This window comes from Salvia miltiorrhiza, chromosome 2 (assembly GCF_028751815.1).
Source record: "Salvia miltiorrhiza cultivar Shanhuang (shh) chromosome 2, IMPLAD_Smil_shh, whole genome shotgun sequence".
NCBI classification, from domain to species: Eukaryota; Viridiplantae; Streptophyta; class Magnoliopsida; order Lamiales; family Lamiaceae; genus Salvia; species Salvia miltiorrhiza.
The window spans coordinates 69,056,013-69,077,973 of NC_080388.1; the positions used below are offsets into that span (position 1 = coordinate 69,056,013).

Sequence of the window (21,961 nt, forward strand, 5' to 3'; positions counted from 1 at the left end):
TGAAACAGAATACCCAGAAAAAATAACTATCCAAGTCTAGCATGCATCGGGTCTCGGAATATACTCACGGGAATAGAATGGAAGATGTAGAGAGAGAGGCAACCTCGGAGAAGGGTTTGATCGATCTACATCTTCCACTATGTTAGGAACAAGATGCAATCGCAGCTTCTCGAACCTCAAATACAAACACGATCAACACACAAGAATGAAAACCAAGAAGCGTAGACGCGGCGATTTACGTGGTTCAGCCTCTCGGCTTACATCCACGGAGGGTTAACTGCGATGTATATTATTCAACTCGAGATCAAGAATACAAGTACAAAAAACGAGAATCAATCAAAGAAGCAACAACCAAGCTTCAAGCCCTAATTCTCTTCTTTTGTAACTCTCCTTATCTTTCCTCTCAAGTCATGCACACAGCGTGCTCTCAATCTATCTGCTGGAATATGTGAAAAGGAAAGAAAATACATATCAAATATGACAAAAGGGAAAAATCTGCTACGCTGCACAGATGCTGCTCCCAACTGAATCACAACGGATCCAACTGAACTTACACAACAGCTGCATGCATGCATTTAATCAAATTGCATGTGAGACCTTCGACTTTGCATATTTGTGTAGGCACCCCCATTCACAAATCTCCACCTTGCATACAATAATATGCAACAAACAATATACACCAAAACCAGATTCCCCTCAATCTTTGAGCCCCATTACAGAGCTCCCCCTTAAAGAAAACTTAACAAGAGAGTAAGTTCACTAACTTGCAGCAATACCTGAATTTTTCACCAGATAAAGCTTTAGTTAGCATGTCTGCTGCGTTTTCATCCGTTGACACCTTCAACACCTCAACAACCTTCTTGCTTATGATGTCTCTGATAAAATGCAAACGCACATCTATGTGCTTTGATCGTTCATGGAAAACTTGGTGTTTTGCTAAATGCAGAGCACCCTGATTATCACAGAGCACACTGACCTTTCCCAGCTCTACTCCAAATTCAGACACGATCCCTTTAAGCCAAATGGCTTCCTTCACTGCTTCTGTCAGCCCCATATACTCTGCCTCGGTTGTGGATAAGGCCACAACTGATTGCAAACTTGACTTCCAACTCACAGCAGTGCCAAACAAATTGAAAACATATCCATATTGTGATTTTCTGGAGTCCATATTCCCTGCATAATCAGAGTCAACAAAACCAACCAAAATATCATCCTTTTCAAAAGTAGATTTTTTAAACATAATCCCCAATGCTGCATTTCCTTTTAGGTATTTGAACAGCCATTTCAGAGCCAACCAATGTTCTTTACCAGGATCAGCCATATACCTGCTAACTACACTGATTGAGTGAGCAATATCAGGCCGAGTGCACACCATAGTATACATTGCACTTCCCACCATATTAGCATATGGAATTCTGCTCATCTCTTCTTTCTCTGATTTGTTTGATGGCCTTTGCTTCTTCTCCAATTTGAAATGTGAGCCCAAAGGTAACAAATATAATTGTAAGTTTGTGTGCAAAATCAGAATCGGACGAAAGTTTAGTATTTTATGGGCAATTAACCCTTTATTTTTTATATAATTTAGTTGTATTATTATTACTCCGTATTACTTATTTTTATTATATATTCGCTGGAATCTTTTGTGTTTTTTGATATTCAACTTCCTTTATCATTAAGCATGTCTTGTAATATCTCTTCTATGTGAAGAATCCTTGAAACCGGTGAATCCATTATAACATGTAGAAGTATATACAATGACATTACTAAATTGAAGTAACTGAATTTTAGGTGGTGTTCAAATAAATAAAAAACTATTCTCTGAAGACCATCCTTTCTTCTCCAATGACAGCTGCAGTGCCGGTACAGATTCATCAACATTTTATTTTTACATACAAATGAAATGATGAATCAAAGGCTGAGAATTTTCACCTTGATCCTCTTTCTGTTGACATCGAAGTCAAAATTTCCGACCCGCGAGAACAAATCTTTTCTTCCGTTGATTAATCTCATATACAATACTATGATGGTTTGGGATGATAATAAATAATTGGTGATAGATAGTTAGGCTTTGATAAAATACAATGATGTAATTGTTTTGTTGTCATATCAATATGTTTATATTTATTTGATTAGAGTTATACTTATAATTATTATTAACATTCCTTTTTGTTGTTGTTTGTTTATTATTATTTATTATTGTCGCGTTACAGAACAAATATTTATTTGCAGGATTTTAAAATTTATATACACTAATTATGAGCATGGAAATTACATTGCGCAAACCAAGTTCATCTTCAGGTATTTTCTATAGCATGAGCGCACAAGCTTCTAAGTATATATATATATATATATATATATATATATATATATATATATATATATTAGTTGTCTATGTTATAATCACCACATATCACACAACATGAGCACAAATATTATATTTATATATTGCAGCTAATGAGGTATATAGACAAAGAAAAAAATCTACAAAGCCAAAAAGAAACGTAAACGAAATGCAAGTGATTTGAATTGTATGTATTACAATAATCTTTTAAGATAAAAATACGTTTAATATATTATGATAAACTATCAATATTTTTTTTATTATATTGTTTATCTATTTAGGTTAATTGCTCACAAATTCAAGCTAATAACTCACCTGGTCATAATACCCACAACAATAATAACGTCAGAACGAATTGGCCGTCGTCCTCGACCTCAAAATCACGGCAGGCAACAAGCATTTACACATCTTCTGTTGATTTCTCTCAAAATCGTATTTTGTGGTGGAGTTGCCGAAAGAGCGATTCAACCCCATCAATACCTGCGAACTCTTCAGTTAAAGTAAACGCATAAGAAATTTTCTTCAATCCTTACAAGATTTCAAGGAATTCGTGAGATTTGTTGAATGAGGGTTGACTTGCGCGAGCCCTAATTTTAATTGAAGAAGAACAAGCGACAAACGGCGTCGTTTATGTACATTAGATACTATGTCATTTTATTAAGTATCCGGCGTGTCCACGTCAGTTAATTCCGATTCCACGTGTGATCGAAATTGGCTGGAAAATCCGTCATGGGAAAATTAGGAGAAATTAATAGTTGGTGTTTTTTATGGAAAGTTCAAAGATTGAGGGAAAAAACGGAAAATGACTATAGTTTAGGGATTTAGAGCAAATTAACCATTTTTTAAATTATATTGTTTATCAATTAGGTTCATTGCTACATGAATTGAAAAATGTGTTTGATTGCATTCATTATGGTGCAAGAAGATTTGAATATGAACCTCATACTTTTTTTTTGTGATAATGGAAAAATTAAACTTGCATTTTCTGAAGTTCATCCGGAGTTGGATGAATTGTTTACAGCCCAGTCAGAAGAAGCTATTAATTTCAGAAAGAATATTCGTGCTTATAATAGTATATTTTCATTTACTTCGTTCGGTGTAAAATTGGATAAAGAATTGGCATCTGCAAGACTGGGAGTTTATTTTTTTCCAACACAAGGCATGGTTTATCCTGATCTTCTTGGATTGATCCCACAATATACGTCTCCAATGTTTTTTCAACTATACTTTTATGACACATAAAGTGAGGTTGAGAACAAAATTAACATAATGCAAAGTCAAGTTTTGTCAGAAGCAGTTGTACAGATGCTCATGAAAATTTTAGAGATCAACCCGTACGCAAAATTCTTTCGAAGATTGAAAGATTATCCTTCAATGGACAATGTTCAGCTTCATATTTCTAAAGATGTCAACTTAGATCAACGAGTATATAATTCTCCACATGCAGATCAAGTTGCGGCTATATGGGATGAGGGAAATAATGAACATATCCCATTGGAGCGGGATATTGTAGTTCATGCTCATTCCGGCGATAGACATAGAATAAAGCATTATTATGGATGTTATGATCCATTGCAATATCCACTTCTTTTTTCAATGGGCAAAACAGGTTGGCATCAAAACATTAGAAAGATTGATCCAACGTCTTTGGTTCATAACACAAATTCTATTTCTACTTCTACTTTATTAGCAAGTTTCATAATTGCAGGCGATATTATCTCCAATGAAGAATAAGGTACCTCTATTAGCTTTTTATAAATTGATTGTATAATGTTTATAATTGATTTTACTAATTTGATAAGTTGTAGTATTAAATTTTTGGATAATTTTATCCTTCTAAAGTTATATTATTCCAATCATGAGATTATAATTCGCTATGAGTAGAGAACATTCTTATCATTCCCACCCATTAACTGTAGCATACTAATCATATAAACAATTATATAAATTGATTTTCAGAATTTTACAATTACAAATTGCAAATATTTATTCACCACATTAGCTTAAGGCTATTTACTTCTCTCATTATGCATATGTCTCAATGAAATCCCTACTTAATCATATATAATCTATAAATCCTACCTATGAATGAGTTGAATCGATAAAGTGTTGACTTGTAGTTAGAGTATTTAGGTGATAATGAATACATTTAATTAAATTTCTAAACATAGATTAAATGGAAAATAGTTGTTAATTGGTTTGAGATTCTTTTATATAATTAAGCAATTGTTGACATATATATTTATTTTGTATATTGTTATATTTACTTTATTTCACTAATCACTATAATATAACTTTTTTTATTTTTATATTGTATTTTTCTATGTTTTTAGGTGTTAGAAGAGAAAACGTTAAGAATATATCGTGCAGAGAATATATTTGCTATAAGATATAGATTAGAAATCCAAGACAATCCATATTTTTATTAGCTGGAAGATTATTACAGCAATACATAGTAGATATGTATATAAAATTAGTGACAACAAGACATGATTTTTTTCGTCAAAACCAATCAAGTACGAGAGCATAATTGTATCAAGGAATTGTGGATAGTGTCTTTAATAGAGAATTAAGAGGGAATGAAGTTGGAAAAAGAATTGTTCTACCAGCAACATTTATAGGAGGACCAAGAGATATGCGTCGTAGATATCTTGATGCATTGACATTAGTACAAAAAATTGGAAAACCAGATCTATTCATTACAATGACTTGCAATCCAGAGTGGAAAGAAATACAATAAGCATTATATGATGGTCAAACAGCTCAAGATCGTCCAGACTTAACCACATGAGTATTTCGAGCAAAACTGCAAGACTTGAAAGATCAATTATTTAAGAGGAAAATTTTTGGACATGTAGCTGCACATGTTGATGTAGTTGAATTTCATAAAAGAGGGTTACCACATGTCCATATACTGATAATTTTCAAATCTGGGTATAAGTTGAATACAACAGGTGAAATAGATAAGTTTGTAAGTGTCGAACTTTCCGATGAAGAAAACAATTCCGAATTGATTGGTGAAAAAATATATGATGCATGGACCTTGTGGAGAGAAAAATATAAATAATCCTTGTATGGTGAAAGGAAAATACAAATGCTATTATCCACGACCATATTGTGAAAGCACACAACAAGGTAAAGATGGATATCCAATTTACAGACGAAGAAAAAATGGATCAACTGTACGTGTTCGGAATGTAGACTTAGACAACCAATGGGTTGTACCATATAATGCACATCTATTGTCCAGATACAACTGCCATATTAATGTCGAGGTATGCTCTGGTATCACAGTTGTTAAGTATTTGTACAAATATATCTAAAAGAGACATGATAGGGTGGTGGCATTCATATAACCCAAGATGACGAGCCGCATCAAGTTGATGAAATCAAATAATTTCAAGATGCACGATGGGTATCTGCACAAGAAGCAATGTGGAGAATGTATGAATTTGGTTTGAATGATATTTCTCCAGCAATTATCAACTTACAGCTTCACCTTCCTAATAAACAATTTGTATCCTATCACGTATCCCAAAATCTGCAGAAGCTTTTATTGTGAGATCATGTTTCAAAAATGATGCTTAATGAATATTTTTCTATGTGTGCTACAAGTGAAAAGGCAAGGCAATATCTCTATAGAGAATTTCCAGAGCATTACGTATGGAATAAGAGGGACAAAATTTGGACAGAAAGGCAGAAAATTAGCGTTATTGGACGTATAAGTGCAGTAAGTCCGATTGAAGAAGAAAGATACTATCAAAAGCTATTGTTAGATCATGTTAGGGGACCAACCTCTTTCCAACATTTATTGACGGTTAATGGTATAGAATGCTCAACATTCAAAAAAGCGGCAGAAAAAAAGGGTTTATTAGAAGCTGATCAAAGCATTTTCGATTGCACGAATGAGGTAATAACATTTCAAATGCCAAATGAATTAAGCATCTATAAAATTCGATCAATGGGAAAATCTCAATATTGTAGCAAATGCAATCGAAAAAACGCAACCAATGGAAAGCATCGATGTTGGAGATATTGAAGAAGAGCCCACTCAAGTGGAAGAAAAGAAACATTCATTCGAGAAATAAAAAAAAATAATCCCGTCTAGAAAGATAAAATAAACCCGTCTAGAAAGAAAAAATCTACAATGGAGTTGCAGCCCACATTATCACAAAAGAAAAGAAAGAAGGATAACCAAGAAAAAGTTTGATGACTACATTGAGATTACAAGTGACGATGATTTGCCGTTGAACAACATGCTGTTGCAAACCAAAAATAAGAAGAAGAGATCCCCAATCGTCAAAATCAAACAAGAAAAGATCTAAAATTCGTCTTGCTCCATACTTAGATAATTTAGGATGTTTATCATAGATTTTTTTACATTTTTATTTAGAGGTATATTATGAATATTACTTTCTTGCATTTAAATTTATTCATTAATAGTTGCATTGATTCCTTTTTTTGAATTACAATTATAGTCAAATGAATAAGACAATTAAATAAATGCAATTAATTAATACAAATATTCAAAACTATATAATAATATATATGAATTTTATTTGCATAGTACAAAATCACAAGTGTTTAACGTGCATCGTGGTAAGAACGTGCGACGCACGTTTAACACATGTGACTTAATACTATGGAAATAAAATATATAGATATTTTTATATAGTTTTGAATATTTTTATTAATTAATTGTATTTATAAAATTGAGTTATTCATTTGGCTATAATTTAAATTTTAAAATGAAATCAATGAAACTATTAATGAATAAATTTAAAGGTACCAAAGTAATATTCATAATATATGTCTAAATAAAAATGCAAATATATATATATATATATATATATATATATATATATATATATATATATGAAAAACATCCTAAATTATCTAAGTACGGAACAAGACGAATTTTAAATATTTTTTTGTTTGATTTTGACAATTGGGGATCTCTTATTATTTTTGGTTTGCGAATTAAATATATTTTTATCGTAAAAGAATGTAATACTTACAATTAAAATCACTTACATTTTATTTACGTTTCTTTTGCTTTTGTAGATTTCTTCTTCGTCTATATACCTCATAGGCTGCAATATATAAATATAAATATATTAATTAAAAAATATTTTGATTTGTGTTCATGTTGTATGGTATGTGGTGATTATAACATAGACAATTTATATAGATGCTTAGAACCTTATGCGCTCGTACTACAAAAAATATCGGAAGATGAGTTTGTTTTGTGCAATGTAACATTCATACTCATAATTAATATATAAATTGCAAGCAAATAAATATTTATTATGTTATATTATCATGTAAATTTTCAATATATTAAAAGGTGAAGACATTATTGCAACATTTTAAAAACAATGTTAAAATTATAAAATAGATGAAAATTCATGTATAAATTACCAATCCCTATCTATCAAATAATTTTTTAATTTTAGCAAGTAAACTTTAGAAACAAAATCCCTATAATATATTCAATTCATTTTCTTCCTACAATATTGATAAATAACAAAACTTTAATCGGGAGATAATTACCTTGCAAATAAGCTTCCAGAAACGAAAATTGTAGAAAACAATATTATTTAATAAATAATCTTCTTTTGATAATGCAGAAGCTCGTAGCTCTTATCCACTAAAGAATTGTTTTTTGATGTATGCTCAAAATCATCAAAACCACACATTAAAAAGCAATTTATATTATAAATGATAGAAGTGATATATTCCCCCCTTTAAGAATATTGATATGAAGACATGAAAAGATAAAGCCAAACTATCTTATATAATTCTTAATCTACATGCGAAGTATAAGTATCATGGTTTTCTTACTTAAAATTATTAATTTACATTGCTGAGATTCCAACTAATAGATGTTATATATGGATTGCTAAAGATCTTAATTAAGAATTAATTAGGTTTTTATAATCAAACTACTTGTAGTTGTTTATACATATGCAGCCAAAGGGCTTTGCATTCAATATTGACAGGTAACTTACCTTCCCAATTTTAAGTCTAACGAAAAAATTAGTTCTAGAAACATGTAAGAAGCTCCATATACCAAAGGATCAAAAGACCTATCTCAAAGAGAAGTAAACTGCACTAACTAAATCAACACAACTGTGGGAATCAGGTAAGTTGATATGATCTCCTAGTTCGAGAGAAGATTTTGAAGAGGAGTCATATAAGAACTTGGAGAGCTAGGAGGATGATCAGACATATTTTTCTGCATCATGAGAATCCCCATATATGTGTAAAATTTTCAAACTTTAAGCAGTAATATTGTAAGAGACAACTCAGAGAAACCAAAACAGAATCCCTTGATCTCAATTAACATACCAAAAGCTTTGTCTAATTTTACAAAATAGTACAAAATGACATGCGGTCTTGCATCCAATTATAAGGATACAAACAAAACAAAAAGCAACCAAATTTCGTTACCTTGAACCCAAATGAGAGCTAGAGTCGTTAAAATGGTCGATTTAGGCACAATATATATATGGACCAATTTCTATATGAATTGGACGTGTTTATATTTATTTTGATTAGACGCTTTGTATGTTAATAAGCATTATTCTGGTAAATGAATTGGACGTGTTTATATATGAATTGGACATGTTTATATTTATTTTGATTAGAATTATCATTCTCATTATGCCGTGTGTCTTCATCATCGGGCATATATTCACTTTTTAGAATGCAGTTCTTGGAGCCCATATCGTCGCGGAGTTTCTTTCCTGTTGTTAAGATGATTAACGATGCATGGTATTCTTCGAATTATTAATGGAAATTTACTGTCATTAAAGCTGCATTTACATCATGTTAACTGTTATCCTATTTACTTCATAAAAATCGATGAGAACTTGATGCGGTGAATCTATAAAGTAAACGAAGTGAGAATCAAAACTAACCTCAAACGGCCTTCGAAGAGGGGAGGCGGCGACCAGAAAAAGACTAAGAGCGATGGTGAAGCACGGCGGACCGAAGGCTCAGAGCGGAGGCGAGGTTGTATGCGATGGTGGATGGGTTTGAGTGTAGGCGGCGATTGGAGAAAGACTAAGAGCGGCGGTCATTATGAACTCTTTTGATCATACTATTTATTCAGGAAGCAAATCCAATGGTTAATATGTTGTCGTCTTCTCATCTCAAAGATATCATACACACCTCCAAAGTTACAAACGCATCCTTCTTCCATAGATAATTATATTATATATCCTTCTTCCATAGATAATTATATTATATTCGGAAGAGGAGATACAGTAGGGTAGAGGAGATTTGATTTATAATAAATATATATTAAATAGATTATAACTATATATAATATAAAATATGTAGAGGGGTAAAATAGGCAATTCACAAGTTGTCCCATAAAATGCTTAGGCTCTTTTTCTATTAGTATAGAATTGTATTATAGAATAGTAGATACACACACCAATACAAACCTTTTGTTTCACACACAATAGAATTTTCAATCACACATAGGAAAATTAAGAACATCATTGACGACTTTACAAACAAATTCAATCAGTCGTCAATGTGAGGACTTTACATATTGATGGATATCACAAGTGGCTCCTCACCTTGCTCAACCACAAACTTCTTGGTCACTTTGTCTTTGGAATGAGCTGCAGGAACGACTTCCACTTCATACTCTCCATGAAACCCTCTATACTCAAACTCACCTTCATCACTCACAAAGCCATGAGCACGCGTCAGCCACTCTTGCCTGAGCGCAAGGTACCGTCTCCCGGCCTCGTTGAGATCCCCTTCCGCATTCACCAAGTGCGCGTTGTCCCGGCTCATCATCAGCTCCCAGAACCCCCACAGCATCACGCCCTCGACTGCAGGGTGCGCGTAGGCCTCACGTAGCATAACCTCCAGATCATCTGCTCTCACATGCTCGTTGTTGGACGAGACATCAACCTCCGTGAACCAGATGGGGAGGCCGAGAGTCCCCAGCTTGTCGAGAGCCGAGCAGACAACTGCCCCGATGGGGCTAGTTATGTGCCCCTGTATGCCTATGCCTCCAACGGGCGCCCCCTGGTCCTGCAGGCCGAGAATGTGCTGAATGTACTTGTCCGGTGATGACCGTGCATCCGAGCCATCCTCGATGCTGTAGTCGTTCACAAAGAGGGTGGCGGAGGGGTCGAGCTGGTTGGCAGTTTTGAACATGTTCGCCCTGATGTCCTTCCCCAGATGATCCTGGTAGAAGGAGTTGTGCAGCATCTCGTTGTTGACGTCGTAGTGCTTGAACTTCCCCTTGTAGCGCGTTAGGAGGTCCTGCAGGCGGCTCTGGACGGCCGACATCATGTCATTTTGGCTCAGGCCTCGTATCCACGACTGCACGGCCCCCTCGGACTCCCAGAAGATGCAGTGGCCGCGGAGCTGCATGTTGTGGCTCGTGCACAGGCTCAGCAAGGTGTCCGCGTCTTTGTAGTTGAAGTTCCCCTTCTGCGGCTCTGTCCAGTACCACTTCAGCTCGTTCTCGAACACGCCCCAGTTGAAGTTCTTTGTGAAGAAATTGACAATGTCCTCGTTCTCGCTGTCGAACCTGCCTATGCAGGATCCGAATGGGAAGTTGTTCTGTGTTTGTCTGACTTTCACATAGGCGCCCGCCACCGGGCTCGAGCCAGACGATGTGAGCTTTAAGATAACATCGCGCTTGCGTATCTGCATTGTAGAAATGTGACTAGTAAAAGAGCCTATTCTCTATATTATTACATGATGCAGAACTTCATCAACCACAAAATGAAAAAGAAAGTATGCATCTATTTTTCGAAATCCAGGAATCAGCAAGCAACCTTATCTGTGTGGTGTTTGAGTTGTTTGAATCTATGGCGTCTGTCGACAGGAAAAATCTGCAGCCCGGCAACCATCAGATCAACACCGCCCTCAGGGCCCTGAATATAAACCATTACCTTGGCAGGTTGCTTCTCAATTCGGAAAGATCCACCAATCTCGTGCCACGTCTCACCATCAGCCTCGACTTGGCCACCATTTACCCACTGGCCATCCACGCCAACAGCGACATTTATGTTCTGGGGTCGTGTCGCCTGCTTGCCAACCCGAACCCATGCAGACACCTGATATGTCAGATAGAGTTTCAGCTTATCTGTTATCATCTGAGCAGGACCCATCCATGTCTGAGTTCGATTTGTCACAAGAATGTAGCAGCCACTTAAAGGCTCGTGGGCTCCGAGGCTATCTCTAGCCATGGGAGGAATCACACGTGGTGAGCCTCTTGCAACGCTAAGGTTGCAGCTTCCAAGGGGGAACCACCCGTTGGTGCCATCACTCAGATTGCCATTGGCAATTATGTTGACACCAAAAGAAGGATTCTGCAGAGCCGGATTAACAGAATATGTGAGTAATCAATTTTCTCTCCAAGTTCGTGTAATGTATCCCCAGCAGTTATAAAACTACCTCAATGACCGGTGGAGACGCTGGTGGGACTTTGGCAGCATGCTTCACAACCAGGCTATTGAGGAGAATGTCGGTGCCCGGAGGTGGTCCTTCTAAGAAGATAACTACTCTTGAAGGAGAAACATTTATCAGAAATTTTCCTTGCAACTGCACCCAATCTTTATCGGTTGCCTGCACACTATATAACCAACCAGCTCATCAATAACCATGTTATTACAGTAAACTCTTGTATGCACAATATCTAGTAAGAGTGAAGACTTGGAGGATAAGATCAAATCTACAACGAAAACCAGAGCTTACTGCGTGATTCCTATGTATTGTTCACGGAGATCTGCAGCCTGAACCCAAAGCGTAGCCCTGACATCTGCAGTGGTGACACTAGTGCCAGATAATCTAACCAAAGCAGTAACCTCGTAGGCAAGCTTCCGTTGAACTCTCCCCGTTATCTCCTGCTGGATTCCATTCCAGTAGTCTGTACGATCTGCTGTTGATGCGAAGAATTTTCCAGTCATCGGAAGAACCTTGCCATCTGCCATGGAATCATGCAACACAATCTTGCAACCTCTCCCAGACCAACCATTGAGGCCGTTATCAAATGTCGAATTCTGTATGATGTTCCCATCACCATCAGTTCCTTGACTCTACGAGATGCAAAACAGCACCATATCAGAAAAACATCAGACATTGTATAAGGGGACGTTTTACTTATTATGATTGATAATATACACAAAAGAGCATTAACTTACATCAGACTGACTGGAGCTGTTGCAGGAGACCTCTACTGATCTTATAAGCAGGTCAATGCAGGGAGAAGGCCCTTCAAGGTAAAGTATAACACGACGGGGCAGAGTTGACAGCGAAAAGGTGCCTTCTAGCTTCTCCCAGTGCTCCGTGGAAGCGGAAGCTCTGCACACAAATTACAGGATCAGAGATTGAATCTTAAAGGCAAGAGAGCAACCTAAGAGATAAACAACGCAGTTACTTTGCTATGAACTTGTAGCTAACTGCAGAATCTTGGCTTTCAAGTTTCAAAGTGGCTAGCACATCCGTGGCGCCTTGCAGACTCGACACTGCAACCCAAGCACAGATTGTGTAAGTGGAGCCTGCAGAGACTCTATTGGTGATGTCTTGCTCCAGGCCTTGCCAGCATTCTTTACGGTTTGCAACAACAGCGAAACGGCCGCTTAGTTTAGGCGATTCTCCTTGAGGATCAACAGAAGTTTCTCCTGAAGTGACATAGGCAACACAGCAGTTGGGGTGCCAGAGATGAAGTCCTCCAGAAAAATCATGGTTAATTATGATATTGGAAGCAGGTTCGGCACCCAATTCATGATTTAACTTCTGCTATAAAAATTAAGAAATCGATCAATGGATCGGAGATGAGCTAAAGCTGAGATGAAGGACATATGAAAAAAAACAATATGCATACACAAGATTCTGAAATGATTTAGACTAAATACTATAGCATTGAAAAAAGTTAACATGGCATACATTTTCAGAAATCAGTAAAAAAAAGAAAAAGGAAAATTGGCGTAAGTAAACTCCACAACACAAGATGGCCAGCAAAGTGAGACTTCAAAATCAGTAACTCATACTGCAAAGTTCAAATACTCTGAGCATACATTCTCACTTTGAACTAAAAATATATCACTCAGGTGGTTGATTCTAAAATGATCCATTACATTAATTGAATATCAACGAAAAACAAAACAAAATAAAAAACACGAAATTATAGGAAAGATCATTCGGTCAATAAACAGATAAAAAGGCAAAAGCAGTATATATAACCTCAGACTTCATTTCCTTATCAGCATTGCTCGCAGACGGAATCTTCATAGTATCTCTTGATCCCTATAGCAAACAATATACGTATTTGCATAAAAAAAAGTCTCAGATTGTAGTTCTTTTTTTTTTGAAGCAAAAGTCAGTAAGTCACAGATTGTAGTTGATGTTCAATATTTATAATTTTTTACTTTCACTTGAAGAGTAAGTAATCTAGTAAGGTAAAGAGTCGGGCATTCTTTTTCATTTTCCTAAAAAGATGTCTGCCAGCTTCTTTTTATATTAATTGTAGTATTCACGAGTCGTTTCGCATTCCAAGTAAACCCAATCAATCCGAGTAAGAAACCACAGTCACCTCGGTTTGAAGAATCACTCCATCGGCGTTGCTTGCATGCGGCTTCTCCATAATATTCTCTTTTGATTCCTAAACCCAATTAAAAAAAAAAAATACTCAACGATTAGGTTGCATGCAAACTTTCCAATGAATGAATGATGAATGACTACCTGCTGCAATCGAGGGGTTTGCTTGACGTTGTGATTTTTGAAGCAGCAATTCAAGAATGGAGGCATTATATAGGTGATTTCCAAGAGAAGTGTAAGAAAAGGGCGGGACCATTTTCAACCAACCGACAAATAATTATAATTAAGAGTTGCGTTCCTGCGTTTGTAATCCCAGCAACATAATTAGCAATGGCGTTGGATGATGCATATGTATTTCATCAAATTGGGAGATTTCTTTGGCTTACAGACTGAGGAATATGGGGATGCTTGAATTGGAAGAGGCGGGGAGCGGGACTAGTCTACTTCGCTATAATTAAATAGGTTGATCACTTATACCTTTCTTTGCGTTGAGTCCTCTTTCAACCAAAGACATCTCATCTCTACATTCTTCCATCAACTTGCGTTTTGCACAAGTTTGCTCTACATTTTACTTTATTTCTCCAATATTTTGCTTTATATAGCAAAGATTAAGGGCTGTTTTAGCAACTTTATTTTAAAAAGTTTATCAGTTTCGACGGGTTATAAGATATTTTAAAAGCTTATAAATTATTAGTGGGTGGATGTTAAAGTTATAAGATGCTATAGAAAGAATTTTTAATTAGAAAATAGGAAAAATCATAATTCGAAAGATAAAATTGAAAATATGTGAAATTGAAAGAGTATTTAAGGAAAATAATAAATCATTGTAGAGTTATTTTTATATAATAATTATTGCTTAAAAGATTATGAAAAAATAAATTGGAGTTGAGAAACTTACTTTTTGGAGTTTATAAGTTGTTGAAGCTTAATTATTTTTACAGATTGTAAATTGTTCGGAAATTTATTTTAACATACACTTTGCGTAGTTTATAAGCTTCTAATCATTTAGTAAACTCCTTTTAAAAAGTTTATAAGCTCAGCCAAACATTCATTCCCTCAGTGCATTTATACGTAAATGATTTTTTTTAATTACTCAAATAAATAAAGAATGGGTTTGATGATAAAATTAGTACATGCATTTTGAAATTTGATTTTTTCTTCATTTTTATGGTACTTCTCCCATCTCAATAATAACGTCTCAAAGAAAAAGACAAGCAAATTAAGAAAATGTAAATAAAGTACTCCTTCCGTCCCACTTCAATTGGCACTTTTACGTTGGGCACGAAGATTAAGAATAAAGGGTTGGATGTGTAAAGTGGGTGGGGACCATTTGTTTAATGTGTGTAGAAAAGATAGAGACCACATGCTATTTTTGGAAAGTGCCAATTGAAGTGGGACAAACAAAAAAAGCAAGTGTGCCAATTGAAGTGGGACGGAGGGAGTAAATGATAAGAGAGATAGAAATAGTGGTGAAAAAGTAAGAGAGAGAGATAAAGTAAATAAAGAAAGTGAGTAGATAAAGTAAATTGCTTCCTTTTTTTTGGACCGGAACATTATAAATGAAAAGGAGGAAGTAATATTTATGATATTATTTTATTTTTTGATGAATTATTGGAAAACTTCACAATGATTTATATCATTAATAGTTAATAAATGTAGAAAATAAGAATAATTAATATATATATATATATATATATATATATATATAATTGTAAAGAACACTCTTAGTCATTTTCAAAAGGTACAATTGGCTTTAATGGTATAATCGAATCGTTCGATTATCATGATTTTATATTTATATTTAAATAATAGTTGAATCGAATCAAATATTTGTATTTAAATTCGAATTATAAAATGTCTGATGCGTCTTCGACTTTTGGGCCATTTGGCCCTATTTTTCTCTTTATTTGTGTCAGTACAGGTCTGTCCAGGGGGGAAACGAAGTTGTGGAGGAAGGAAGGTCAGTAGGGCGGAAAAGGAGAAAATGTGGTCGGAATGGGCATTACCAAGTCCAGATTGCAATGTTATGTTTACCAGTATGGAGCTTCGGCCAACAAGTACCTCCCAGTCTAACTTGGGGCATGAGAACCTGAAGCAACCCACCTGGTATGAATCACACCGAAGGAAGCAATCCGTCTGACCACTACCATGAACAGCAGACAGTCGAAGCCAAGAAAGGAAAGTAAATATCGGAGATTTTGAAGAAGCAAGTGGAAGAGGGAGGAAGAAGCTAGAAGGATCTGAAGAATGGGAAAGGTTGACTAAGCTTGCAGCTGGAAGCCATCTTCAATCGGATCAATCAAAGATTGAGCTAAAAAAGGGAAGAAGATCCCAGCGAAGATTTGAGACTGGCGCAGCTAGGGTTAGACCTCGACCATTCGGCACTATAAAAGATTGATGATGTGCAGCGTGCACAACTTCTTGGCACCTTTTGAACTTCTGTTTTACTTTAGCTACTACTTTAATTCGCCGTGTGTGGCATCCAAAACAATTTACGTTTCAGTACTATTTTCCTATTTTCGTTGTGTTTCGCATTCGAACAAGATTGAAGGCTTGAAGCCTTAGGTATTATTTATCAATTCAAGTATTTCCTTTTATTCCATAATGTGTTTAATTCATTTCGCATTTATGAATTATGCTATGTGTGAGTAATTCCTTAGGTGAGGATTTAGGGGTAGAAATAATTGTTGTTAATATGTAAACATTCGTGAGACATTTGTTCTTTCGGTTGAGTCTCGTGGTTCCGGAAGGATCTGTTCGAAACCATTGGCAGTAGGGGCCTAACGGGTGATCTCCGTTCGGTAAAACGCTGTCCGTGACAAGCAAAGGCCAGGGTATACCAGGGCGTGACAACCGGTATACCCAAGACCGAGTAGCTGAGCAGCGTCAACAAAAGGCGTTGTAGATCCAGAAGGTGGGGAAATGATTGATGGGATACACTGTCCTTCCTCAGTCTTGGGCTTCTCTAGAGACTATCCATCAACTGTGACGAGGCATAAAGCCATGGTTATCAAACGAGGAAAGCAATCTCGGCGCCGTAGCATGTCTATGACTGGTCGGCTGACAAAGCCGAAAATGGTTGTGTCCAGGAGGCATGTGTCACTCAAAGTGCGGAGTTGGGGACCTCGGGAGAGAAGGTTGGTGAGGGCCATACTTGGTGAGTAACGGGTATGACTACCATCTAAGGAGAAGTGAAGCACTGCCTTGTGACCGGGGAATGTGTGACCTTCGGACCAAGTGACCACAATGGGATCAACCATCCTAAATGTGAAGTATACCCCCTTGAAACGCCCCAATGTCTTTGGGCCACGCCTTGGGTTTATATGGATCATGGACGGATTATCAGTATGCCTATGACCGAAACGAATGTTAACAACAGTTATGACCTAACCGAATAACCTCACCCCTTTGTTATTATTGATCTTGTTAATTTCTTGTGCAAAGTATACAGATTGAGAATTGTGACACCTCAGTTTGTCGTTGGAGAACAAAGTGGTTCCTCACTCCCTGTGGGATTCGACCCTACACTTACCACTAAGACTGAGTTCTTGTTGTGAGACGTAGGAGCGTGTATTGTCTGTACTGGGCATACACAAGTATTTTGCTCGTACCGCACGACGGGTGTGTGTCAATGTCAAATATAAATGTCAAAAAATTCAAATGTCCAACCAAATACATTTTTTTTAAGTAATAGTGGAGTGTGGCTTGTGGTGGAGGAAGAGCTTAAATTTGAAATTTTAGTCTTAAAAAATTATGGAAGTCTCACTTTTCAGACATTGAAAATTCCTATTATATATGCACGCATAGTATGGTTCATTGCCTTTTGTTTTTTGTTTTTTTGTTTTTTTTTATTTGTCAATTATTATGTAATGTCATTATTCTTTTATATTAAAAGGTGTTATATGTGCAAGTACGGGGTAACACTAGTATATAATTAAATATGTACTCCATATATATAATATTTAAATATTTAATTGAATATTTATTGTTGAGAACTTAATGAAATATCATATTCCTAGTTTTGATGATACCAAAACTCTTAGATCTTCTTGTAATAGACTAGAATTCTTCAAACTTAAGTGTTAGAGTTTATGTTTTCTAGTTAGGTTGTTGTTCTGAAGACTGAAGACCTCAACTAAAGATAGCTGTGAAAAGACAAAGTCAAATACTGATGTATTGACTGAACGAGAGTCTCACTGATGAATCATTTATGACTGAAGTTTTAATGATGGCCATGTGGAATTAGCATGTTGATACTCAAGTCAAGTATCAATGGACATTCTTCTCGGACTGAAGTTTCAACGTTAAAAGGAAACCATGTACTTACAAGTACAGCCGCATTAAATGTAGAGATATTGAAGATCGTCCTTTCTCTGCAGGGCATTCCTTTTTGGTGCAAGCTTTTCAGAGGCGCCCTACCTGCTGTACCTGAGACGCCGTTCTTCACCATATTAGGAACCTCGAAGATTGTATAGCCTCAGCCAAAATTCAAATTAATCTCACAACGAACGGATTCTTGAAGACCATCTCAACCAACGGATCTATTCAAGACTTTGTCTATAAATAGAGCTCGATGAACACTGCAATCTTTACTGATTCAAACAAACGAGCTGAACCTCTGCCAAATTTGTAACTCAACCTTTAACTGCCTTCAAAAGTTCGAATCGAATAAGAGAATTATCAAAGCCTAAATCAGTTCTCTGGTTACTTACATTTTCTTAGTTTCTTAGGCAAATACTCTGTAAAATCCAAAGCCTAAGTCCTTGGTTACAGAGAGCCTGTTCTTTATAATCTAGTTGGTATTTCGAACTCTTTTCAATCGAGCAAAAAGAGAGTTTGAGAAGAGAGGAGATCATACCAGTGTTCTGACTCCAGAGTTCTTAGCCACTCACTGGAAAAGGCATTTGTGTTTTAGCGTGCTAAGAAAGAGCGGGAAATCCAACCCAGTGTGTTGGTACTGAAAATTCAATTTTCAGTCTAAGATTTGTTGTGCACCCGTAAGCACAAACCCAGAGTGTTTGTCAGATTGATCATCTGACTGTGGACGTAGGAACTTGTTTTCCGAACCACATAAAAATCTTTGTGTTCTTTATCTGCTTTCAGTTATTCTCTATTTGCGCTAAAATTGTTTACAACTGAAACTGACTAACTGAAAAGAGAAACAAAAGATTTCGTAAAGTGACAAACCTTTCTAAATGCTATTTGAACTAAGTTTATTTTTCGCTGCTAGTGTTATCAGTCTAACTGATAAATTTTTGGATAATCGGTAAGATTCGTAACACTCCTCTGTTCACGTTCAAACTCGACTGAAGCCTTATCTGGACTGAAGTAATCTGACTAATTCAGTTTACTGAAGTCACCCACTAATATTATTATCAGTATCAGTTGCTAGTCTCTCTTTATCTGAAAACTGTTTTGTGACTTAACTGAAACTTCCAATTGATATTCTTATCTAAAGCTTTTCAGTTAAGTTCTCTTATCTGTTCAAACTTTAGTTTTCGCAAAGAATTGCCCCACAAGTGTATTCCTCCCCCCCTACACATGTTCAGTGACCCTCCGGGACCCAACATTTATGAATATTCAATTAAATATCATAATTTTATATTTATATTTGAATAGAAATTGAATTAAAATAAATATTTATATTCAAATATGAATAATAAAATTTCAAATTCAAATATACAAAACTTAAATTAAATATTAATCAAACCAAAATTATTTAATTTATTTATAATTGCCGTTGGCTTAAGCAAAATAATGGTAACTGAACTTTAATACTTTAATCATATCTTTACGCGTCATTAATTATAAGTATTAGAGATAAACTGAGTCGTGCAATTTTCTAAACTCAACTTCTCCTTCGAGCATTTGGTTGGCGACATGAAAAAATAAATTATTATTAATTACTCCCTCGTTCCATTAGTAGTATTCCATTTTGTTTTTGGTTATCCTAATAGTGTCTCATTCCCTTTATGGCAATATTCTCTATCTCTATATTTAATATTTAAATAATTTTCACTAACTCACTTTATCTACTTTCTACGCATTCCTTAATCTTCATGCCAAAAAGAAATGAGACACTATTAATGAAACAAAGAGGAAGTATTTTTTTTTCGTTTGGAAAAAAAAACTAGTGGGAGTACTTTTCTTTTGGGACGGGACTTTTAACTACTTTTTTTTGGTTGAATTTCATGGTAATGAAGCGAGTAAAAGGATTCCTATATAAAAGCAAAAGACAGCATTTCGGGGTTTCTATTTTCGAATGAGATGTGTGTCATTAGCATCACGTCATGCCGGTTTCATATAATACTGATTACCTTTTGCTCTCTACATTGGACAGATAACGAACGGGCTGGTGCGTGCCAAGCCCATTAAAGCCAAATCGGCCCAATTAGATAATTTTATTTGTCATCATTAGATGTGGCGTGTAGGGATGGCAGTGGATCTTGGACCCGGTCCAAATCCAAGGATCTGGATCTCAATTTTTTGGACCCGACGAATCTGGATCTGGATCTTGAAATTTTAGATCCGGATCCCACTCAGATCCGACCCCCGTGGATCCGTTTTATTGTATATATATTTTTTATATTTTATATTTAGTTTAATAATAATATTAACTAAATTAAAAATAATAAATAAATTATATTCAAAAGAATAAAAACTAAAAGTAATTAGATAAAAGTATTTTGTGTTATATTTTTCATGATGGAAATTAGATGTTGTTGATTTTGTGAAATTTTTTTAATTTAATTTAAAAATAGTAGATCCATGGATCTGGACCTGTGGACCCGCGGATCTGACGGATCTGGATCTGGATCCAAAATTTTCAGATCCACGGATCTGGATCTGGATCTGGATCTGGTATATGAAAACGGATCTGGATCTGGTATTGGCCAGACCCGGTCCAGATCCGGCTCGTTGCCATCCCTAGTGGCATGTTGTTCCGCGTCCGGCTCAGATGCAATATATATGGCGCATGCACCGATTAAAAAATGGGTAAATATCACTTTCTGTCTCATCATTTGGTCGAATTATTGATTATGTCTCAATTTTTCGATAATATCTAATTGATACTCAGTCTATTAACATTTTTTTAGTTGTGTCCCGTTAAAAATTTTCAGCGCCCGAAAGTTGACATGGAACGCCGAAAACTTATTACGTGGAATTATAAAAAAAGAAAAGGAAGACACGTAATTCAGCAATTCAACGTGTTTTTAAAGTGGTCATCGTTCTTGTTAAGACATTTCTCCAATCTCAAAACCCTAGTTTCAAAAATTGAAAATCAAATGAATTGTTGATGCACAAACTGAAGAAGAATAAGGGTGTCGTTCATTTCGTTGCTAGCAAAGAATAGAGAATTCTTATTATGAGGAGTCCCTCAATTCATGTCACAAAGAAAAACAAAGGAGAATCAACTTGAGATATTGGTGATAAACCTACAAATTTGGTAAGTCCTGAGAGAGAGAGAAAGATGGAGAAAATGAAGTATGTTGCACTGTTTGAGATCAAGGCGGCGAAAGGGCGTATAGTGTACTGGTTTTACACGGTGTCAATGGCGGTGGGCATATATATCAGCGATATGCATCCACAGAGTGATGCATTTCCACAAGAAAAGAGAGTGAGAACATGGGCATGGACTGCCTTTTTCATGGAAGGAACTCTGGTTCATCGTGTATGACGCACACACAAAAATCAAAAAACAAAATCAAGATCTAGGGTTCAAAATCAGCCTGCCGATGGGGCATTCGCCGTCACTCAATGTCTGGATTAAGGAATTGATTTCACCACTTAAATGTAGGGAATGCTTCGCCGTCGATCGACTGGAATAATTTCTTCGAATTTCACCCGAGTTCTTCAAGCTTTGTTCTTTCGACTGGAGGGACTAGGGAGAGAAAGAATGTTCGATTTTCTTATTTGGGATTTTGGTTCAAACCATAAGCGTCATCGTTTAAAGTGCCACATAAGAATTATGTTTTTTTTTAAAAATATAATGATGCTGGTAATTCCGAGTGGATTAATAATTCAACATCATCAAACTCTGGC

General features: G+C 35.8%; 1 protein-coding gene across 3 annotated transcripts; it reads right to left on the reverse strand.

Moving 5' to 3' along the window:
• Positions 1 to 9,776: 9,776 nt before the first annotated feature.
• On the reverse strand, positions 9,777 to 14,384 carry LOC131008661 (endo-1,4-beta-xylanase 1-like). Of its 3 annotated transcripts, none has more exons than XM_057935622.1 (9): positions 14,063 to 14,384; positions 13,914 to 13,982; positions 13,565 to 13,627; positions 12,759 to 13,117; positions 12,523 to 12,682; positions 12,077 to 12,417; positions 11,777 to 11,954; positions 11,155 to 11,691; positions 9,777 to 11,023 (listed from the first exon to the last, which is right to left on the reverse strand). In XM_057935622.1, the coding sequence occupies exons 1-9, from the start codon at positions 14,126 to 14,128 to the stop codon at positions 9,899 to 9,901; spliced, it is 2,898 nt and encodes a 965-aa protein (XP_057791605.1). In that variant the 5' UTR covers positions 14,129 to 14,384; the 3' UTR covers positions 9,777 to 9,898. The 3 variants fall into 3 exon arrangements, with proteins under 3 accessions (XP_057791605.1, XP_057791604.1, XP_057791606.1); XM_057935621.1 differs by having other exon boundaries at positions 12,759 to 13,120; positions 14,063 to 14,351; XM_057935623.1 differs by lacking the exon at positions 13,565 to 13,627 and having other exon boundaries at positions 14,063 to 14,351.
• Between the last annotated feature and the right edge of the window lie 7,577 nt (positions 14,385 to 21,961).